Below are 8,638 nucleotides of genomic sequence, written 5' to 3' on the forward strand. Positions count from 1 at the left end.
GATCCAGATGAGTCAGAGCCAGAAACATAATGAAGGACAATAGATGCAAAATGTTCACCCTCTACAGGAGCTTGAGAAGCAGAACAAACAGACTGAAAACAGGTTCTCCCCCTGGGCCATTAGGACTATCAACACAAATCCTCACACCTATTTCCCCTCCAATTCTGCACTTTAAGTACACACTACCTCAATCTTAGTTGTTTCACATTTATCCATTAGTATTGAAAAATTGTTTTTTGTTTTGTTTTGTTTTTTTGGATGTGTGATCGTTAATGTGTTCTGTGTGAGTCTTGTTTCGTCTGTAATTGCACTTTTAATTTCCTTGCATTCGGTTTTCAACGACAATAGAGCATTCAATTCAATTGAATTAAAAGGACATTGTGTAACTTTTCCTGTTATCTATTCATGAAAATCGACTATTTGGTTCAAAAGTCTGTTCTTCATTAATCAGTAATCCCCCCATCAACAAAGTGAAGTGTTCCTTTCAGCTCTGAATGAGCCGTTCATATCATTCATATCTCCATGGAGCGGGTAAGCTCGGTGCTGCTGCCATGTGGTGTCTCCATGTTTTTACGTTCAGTGGCAGCGTGACGGTAGGAAACCACGGAAACTCAGCGGAGACACCGGAGCTGTCGGCTCAGGTGGAGGTGGCGTCTGTGAAAAGTCACCGTGGTAACGCAGTGAGGAGGAATGGAGCGTTACACTGATGCTGCATTCACCTGCAGTCGGGCAGACGGCCGTCGCTAACAAACCAGATGTCATTTTAGTCACAGAAGTAAACAATATGACATCGCCATGACAACATATTGTCACGTGTATTGTTTTGCCTGGTGCTGACAGACCACTTGTTTACATAGAGGCTTGTTTATGCTGTTACGTGCAGCGGCCGTCTGCCCAATTTCACGTGAATGCAGCATGAAAAATAGGATTGAGTTGCTTGAGATATACAACCACAACGCTAGATGGGAGTAATTCCTACACAATGTCCCTTTAATTAACTCACACACTCTGATACAACATTTTGGTCCCAGTCTGGAAACATGAGCCTGTGTCATTTGTTGTTAGTTTGCATCTCTATAGCTGTCAGGCAGAGATATTCAAGAAGGCGAGGTGACACATGACAGTGACACTCTTGCAGAAGTTCAATGTACAACCTAACACATCACACAAGGTTAATGTGACCTCACATGTGGCACAACGGGACCGCAAAAGACAAACTATGGACATTAGACAATATGTAACTGTCAGGCACTTGGCATACGCACCATTCCCCAAAACGCCATGTGTCACACATGGACTCTTGATGTGATTTTCCTGCAGAGTGGCGGCAGGGCAGAACAGCTCGCGTGGTCCTCCAGGACGAGGACATCACCACCAAGATAGAGAGCGACTGGAAGCGACTCAACACACTCATGCACTACCAGGTCTGTTCAAAACATCACTACTACAGCTCCAGCTGTCACTTTATCTGCACAGTTGTAGTTGATCAATGAACTATGAAAAACAGCCAACAGACATTATTTGTCAAATGTCAATTTGTCGGGAAAAAATATCCAAATATATTTAATCTCCAATGACAGCAAAAAGAACAAAAGCAGAAAATACTCACTTTTAAGAAATTGGTAACAGCAAATGTTTGACATTTAAGTTTGACAAGTGACTCAAACAACTAGTGAATGATCTGGGCTGCAGCAGCAGCTCACTTGGGTAAGTCTGGGTCCTGGGTTCAAATCCAGCCACTGCCAATGTCAAAAACACTGTGAATAAAAGATTACCCTCTGTCATTCCACATCTGCATAAAGCTGTGTCTAAAACACCAATGCACAGTCACACCTACAGAGCCAAAACCTTTTTCAACATTTTTTTCAAACTATCCAGTTGCTCAAGGACACGGGAGCAGATAGTGTGGAGGAAGGACAGGGCGCTACTCCTTCATATTCATAACACTCAGCTCACCCCTGCTGACATTTTTTCAACCTCCCGGTCACAAGCGCGCTTAGTCAGCCGAACATACACCCGTGTGCCTGTGTCTTTTACAACGTCCCCCCCCCCCTCTCTTCGGCTCATTAATATGACTACACGGGTCACCAACCTCAGATGAGTCACCCTGTTCCTTTTGACAGTCTATGTTCATCTCTAGTCAGAGCACTTGCTCGGAGAAACACAGAAATAAAGACAGGAGAATCTACATTTTCTCCTCTAAAAGCAGCTTTGGATAAGAAATGAATGGCCTTGCTCTTATCTGTGGAGGAGATAAACAATTTTGCTGTTTCATTTTTAATTTCTCAGGTGTGGAAATGTCTGATTGGATTTTTACGCTGGATTTGTATTAAGTACATTTGTAGCTCACACAGAACAGCAGAGTGAATTTAGCTCATGCTGTAGATGACCTTGCATCTTCTGCCAAAGCAGTATAAATGCACAGATAAATGATATCAGCACTTGGAAAAGGCCTCGGCGTAGCCACTGTAACTTCAAAACAATCAGCAGTCAGTGAACTACGCATGAAAAACACATAATTACTTCACTATGTGCAGTTTTGGGCTCTTCATCACAGCGTCGGAGTGTTGAGTGAAGAACTGTGAATTCATGTAGTTGTACTGAAACTGTCTCTGTTTGTCAAGTCACTGAATCTTTAATGAGCAAAGAGTTTGCCACACACACATATTCACTCACAGAGTCTGTAGGTCTAGAGCCGAGCTCTGGTCTGTGGTGAACCTACTTCTGATTCCTTCACCTTGACTGCATTTGACATCTGACATTCACTTGACTGAATTATACTGCAGTGCAGAGGATCTCTACTTTTCTCCACTGGCACAATCCTCTAATGTTTTGGTCCTGTTTTGTAGTTAGAGCTGTTGTGACCAATGCTGTTTCTATTTAAGTGATAATGATAGATTAATACACAGTCTTTTCCTTGAACTACAGGGCCAGCTCTAAGTTGCATTGCATAAGTAACTACTGTGACTCAACCGCTCATGGCAAACATTCATGAATCATATTTCACAAATACCCCCACATCCTTGGATTTTAATCTCAAACTATTTTTCCAAATTCCACCTGTGATTACTTCTGACCATCTGCAGCGAGTGATGAATTCATGAGAAGTAATCGATGGGCTTTACCTTTGGTCTCCCAGGTGTCTGAGCGCTGTGTCGTGGCCTTGGTGCCCAAGCAGATGTCCTCTTTCAACATCCCCTCCTCAGCCAGCTTCCCACGCAGCATCAGCAGATACGGTCAGTACTGTTTAAGACATACAAATACTTCATATTCATCTGACATACTGCAGTGCTGCACCATCTGTTGCTGTCACTCATCAGTCTGTCGCAAAGCACATTATCACACAATAGCGTATCAAATATAGATGCAACATGAGTTTCACAAATATTCAATGGCACATAATCAAGACATAGTCTGTTTAGGTTGCCTAATTCTACACTGTGTTCGGATAAACAGAGCAAATGTGTGTTATTTCAAATAATACACAATGTAATAATAAACTATAGGGACAGGGGACATACATATCATATATCATATACATATCACATACCAGACTGATTTTAAATGCAATTCAAGTCTCATCTCTGTCACTTTCACGTTAGATTCAAGTGATTTCTTAAAAAAAAAACATGACACATAAGAGAAAACACTCAGGAAAACAAGAAGAGGAGCAGAAAAATGAAAAGCCAGGACCAGAGTGCAAATTGATAGCATGCCTTTAGTGGGTGTATCATTACTATGACAACCAGTGAAATAATGTCAGCAAATGATTATACAGTCTAAACACACACACACACACACACACACACACACACACACACACACACACACACACACACACACACACACACACACACACACACACACATCGAACCTGCCCACTTGCGGATTACAAAGAAGACAGTCAGGCTTAAATCCAGATATGAGAAACAAGTGGGACTTTCTCTCTGCTTGAGCGCAGCGCAGGCTGATTACCAGACAAGATATAGTCTCCTTAGAAACTGCATTTACATTTTCTTTTTTCATCACTATATTAGGTGTGGATGTACCGTTCCGCTCCACACCCACCAGCCCCGACAGCCCGCACTCCCGCGTGCCCATGCTGACCCCCGATCTGGAGAGCGGGGTCAAGGTGTGGCACTTAGTCAAGAACCACGACCACGGGGACCAGAAAGAGGGAGAGCGAGGCAGCAAGATGGTGTCTGAGATCTACCTGACGAGGCTACTAGCAACAAAGGTTCAACATGTTCCATTAAGTTTCAATATCCTGTAGTAATAAAAGTGGAAGCTGCAATAAAACAGTGCAGAGTTATCCAGACACATCTGAGTTTTCTCAAAGAACTGAGTCTCAACTTCCCGTGCTGTTTTCCTACAGGGCACGCTGCAGAAGTTTGTGGATGACCTGTTTGAGACTCTGTTCAGCACAGTGTGTCGCGGCACCGCCTTGCCCCTCGCAATCAAATACATGTTTGACTTTCTGGATGAGCAGGCCGACAGACACGGCATCCATGACATGGATGTTCGCCACACATGGAAGAGCAACTGGTGAGAGGGATTTTGGAAAAATGCTGCTGTCGCTCATTCATATGCAAAGAAAAGAGACCTGATGGCCACAGTTTTAAGCCGCTTGCCATGACACGACCCCCAACAGAAGCCTGGCTTTGTGTCTGCTGCTGAAGCCCATTTCAGACATTTTACTTGGTTGTTCATTTTTCTATTTTATGATGATTATTTTATTGTTCATTTTGAGATTAGAGTTTCTGCTTTTCAAATAGTCGTAATTATTATTTTACCACATTGTCTTGTGCTTCATGTTAAGCCACTTCCTTAGTTTTTAAAGTTCTAAATCTTTTAAAAGTCTTTTTTTTTTAACTCCAGTACATCTTGTTCTCATACCTGAATGAATTAGATAAGTCAATAAAGGATTCATCAAATACAAATTGAAAAAGGAACATTTTAATACAAATGACTTCAATGATGCTTTGTCTAAAACATGTCCTATGTTTTTTTTCTCATATCTGCAGCCTGCCGCTGAGGTTCTGGGTAAACGTGATCAAGAACCCCCAGTTTGTGTTCGACATCCATAAAAACAGCATCACGGACGCCTGTCTGTCTGTGGTGGCTCAGACCTTTATGGACTCTTGTTCGACATCTGAACACCGTCTGGGCAAAGACTCCCCTTCAACCAAACTACTATATGCCAAGGACATACCGCATTATAAAAGCTGGGTTGAAAGGTATGTACTGTATGTGTATGTGTATGTGTATGTGTATGTGTATGTGTATGTGTATGTGTATGTGTATGTGTATGTGTATGTGCATGTGCGTGTGCGTAAGCAAAGATGTCCTCACAATCACATATGGGAAAGATGAATAAAACTCCCACACTAAGGGCTCTTTGGTCGTCATTACTTTCTCACTCACAGACTTGGTGAAGTATCAGTGTCTGTGTTTTGGGTGAAAGTTAGAACTGAGATGTGTTTGATTAGAGATAAGATGATGTTTTCCTGGGAGTGGGCTTGTTATGTTAGAGGTTATTGTTAGTGTCGGGTTAAGGTTTGGTTTTAGGAGTAAGACGACACGATTCTGGAGTATCGTGAGAGATGAAGTGATGTAGCCTACTGTACAGTATGAGAGTCTTTTCTAACTATAATGCTGTTAGGAAATGTGCCACCTATTTAACACCTGCAACTCACAGACAGGTAGTATAAACATTAGTGTTGTGTCATCTGGATTATTGTTCAGTTATTTGGGCTTCTGCACCCAAGTCTGAGCTTACAAAATTACAAACAGCTCAAAATAGGGCAGCTAGACTTACTCTTGATTGTTCTTATAGATCTAGTGTTGACTGAATGCATTCTGGTCTTGGATGGCTGAAGGTTATTCATAGGTTATCCAGCAGTTTATTGTTATTTATTCTAAACATTATTCACAACAAGTATCCTACAGCTCTTTCTAATCAGATTGGTTAATGCTGATGTTCACCACTACCTGTAACTGGATGGGGATCCTCAATAAACAATAAACAGTAATAGCTCAATCATATATTTCATGGTAGCATCTATTTGTGGTGTGACTATTAGTTACTGTCATTTGTTCATGTTTGTTCCCTGCTGATGCAAATGTTTTCACTTTATGGACTTTTTACAGAAGGGAATTCATAAAGTTATGAATTAATATTGGTTTTAATGTAACAAATCCTGAACAAACACAGATAGAGTATGAAGCCAAGCGAGGTACAGTCTGTGTGTCGGTGTGGGAGTATTACTAAATCACTGAACTTGTGAGTGACGTTTTTCTTTATCTTCCTGCCAAAAACACCTCTGATGTTCAGACACTTCTAACAGCAAATATTCTTTGACTTAAACAACAAACTGAATCCAAGTGAAGAGAAAAGCTCTGGTGTGCACGGCTGTGCCCTTGACACTGAATCTGTGTGTGTGTGTGTGTGTGTCTCCTCTCAGGTATTATGCTGACATCAACCGCCTGCCTGCCATCAGTGATCAGGATATGAATGCCTATCTGGCTGAACAAGCTCGCCTTCACTCCAGTGAGTTCAATGTGCTCAGTGCCCTCCATGAGATCTACGCTTACGTCAGCAAGTACAGCCAAGAGGTGAGCCCACTCAACACACTGGAGCATGGACATGTGCCTCTGCTGTGGTTAGCCAGCTACAGTTAGCATTTATTTTATTTTACAGAAGCTACAGTATAATCAATACATTTCCTTTAATTATCAGTGGATCAAATGACTTGTTTGTAAGCTACATGGATCACTTAAAGTGACGGAGCCACACAGACTAATCACCCAACTGTGACGCTCCCCACGGCTCAGAGCGTTTTGAGTCCATGGCTTGAGTCTTAACTGTTTATACTGACTCACAGCAAGAAACCTTCTGCACACTAACAGTCAGCACCAAATGACTCACTGTTGGAGGAGACAGATGTTTCCATTGTGAGTTTGTGATTGAGTTCGATATAAAAGGAGATTGATGTTTGACTTCAATTAGTCATTTGGACACAAACACGACTGAAGGTCACAGATTCTCAGTGTCTGTTGGATATTTCGATAGGGAACTGTGTGCTATTAACCACAATTTACAATTTCACCATCATCCATCAATGTTGTCAGCTTGTTTATGCTGTCCCAAAGTGGGAAATACGTATCTGTTATAGGCTTAAAGGATCATTTATTATTATTTTATTGGGCTGTAGTGAATGACCATTGTTGATCAATGTGAAGTTTGTATTTCAATTAATCAGTTATGGCATTAAAATTCCCCAGAGCTCAAGGTCAAGTCGTCGCTTGTCTGAAAGATATTTTAAAGGAGTCATCACATGGTTTTTTATGTATCCAGTCCCCCTTGAATCAATTCTTAAAACTTATTAGAAATTAAGAAAAAGAAAAGAAAATCAAACATGGTGCTCGCTGGAGCTTCACTTCTCCCAACATCAGAGCAAACTTCTAAACAGCCGTCATTTGGATAAACTAACTGCATATTGGGGATCTAAACCCTTAAAAAATATTAAAACTTAATAAAGTGATGAAATAACAGCGCTACAGTGGGAAATAAAATAAGTAATGGTGGTGCGGCGGAAGTCAGGGTGGTGGAAAAGAGGTGTGTTTATGAAAGCAGTCTCCACGGTGACGTCACCGTAGGAGCAGAGTCAAAATCTGGTCATTTGCGGGGTGCAGCCTAATGAGCTACTCTGGCTTAAACAAAGAGCCAAAACGACTGAGGTCCAACACCAATATACATGTTTTAACAAGGAAAAATGTGATTTCCGGGTGATGACTCCTTTAATATTATACAGTAATTCATCAAAACAGTGTTGGTTCATTCAAATTAATGTGCAAAAATTATTGTAACACTTTTGAAAACGTAGAAACCTGTGTCAGATGCACAATATATTTGACTATAAAAATAGCAGAGGCAGTGGAAGCTGTCAGAGGCCTGCTGGGTATTTGTTTGGTTCATAATGTGTATACTGTGTATGATTCCTGTGGCTGCCCAGTGATATGGCTCATGTGGCTTCAGCTTGTGCCCGTGTGTGTGTGTGTGTGTGTTTCAGATCATTGAGGCACTGGAGCAGGATGAACAAGCCCAGAAGCAAAAGTTGGCGTATAAAGTGGAGCAGATCATCTCAGTCATGTCTGCAGAGAGCTGAGACGCACACACGCACACCTACATAGATGCATACAGTCCATAAACATGTACATACACTCCACAAACACACAACAGAGGAGTTCTAAACCCATCAGCAACACATGGGCACGTATGGGATTACACGTAAACACACAGTGATGTACATGGAGGCACTGCAGATTTTCTGGACCTACCGGATAAACAACAAAAACACACTCACAAAGAGCGACATACAAATGCATACACACACTTAACAAATGTACAGACACAAACCACAACAATACATCAAACAGCAGATTGTCCCAAAGCACGACTTTTGAATCCAGTGTCAATCGTTTTTTCAGAAGAAACTCCAACAGGCAAACATCCAACCTCTAAAATGTTCCTATAGAGACAAACAGAGAGGATTTGGGCCATCGGGGTTGCTGAATTTGCTGCCAATTCTCTTCCGCTGGGTAACAGTTTGTCTTTGTAGTTGGTGCTTATACTAAA

The 8,638-nt window shown here is 41.6% G+C and overlaps 1 protein-coding gene across 1 annotated transcript in view; it reads left to right on the forward strand.

Moving 5' to 3' along the window:
* LOC310986650 (plexin-A2-like) overlaps positions 1-8,168 on the forward strand; it is a gene marked incomplete at its 3' end in the record, with an annotated part of 71,348 nt that extends 63,180 nt beyond the window's left edge. The window contains exons 25-31 of the mRNA XM_083972673.1: positions 1,321-1,424; positions 3,140-3,240; positions 4,072-4,237; positions 4,376-4,545; positions 5,025-5,237; positions 6,465-6,615; positions 8,073-8,168. Coding sequence (XP_083828799.1) covers positions 1,321-1,424; positions 3,140-3,240; positions 4,072-4,237; positions 4,376-4,545; positions 5,025-5,237; positions 6,465-6,615; positions 8,073-8,168 — 1,001 coding nt within the window. The remainder of the gene's footprint in view (positions 1-1,320; positions 1,425-3,139; positions 3,241-4,071; positions 4,238-4,375; positions 4,546-5,024; positions 5,238-6,464; positions 6,616-8,072) is intronic.
* Positions 8,169-8,638: the final 470 nt, after the last annotated feature.

The sequence above is a fragment of the Trachurus trachurus genome (genome assembly GCF_905171665.1).
Source record: "Trachurus trachurus genome assembly, chromosome: 5".
Taxonomy (NCBI): domain Eukaryota; kingdom Metazoa; phylum Chordata; class Actinopteri; order Carangiformes; family Carangidae; genus Trachurus; species Trachurus trachurus.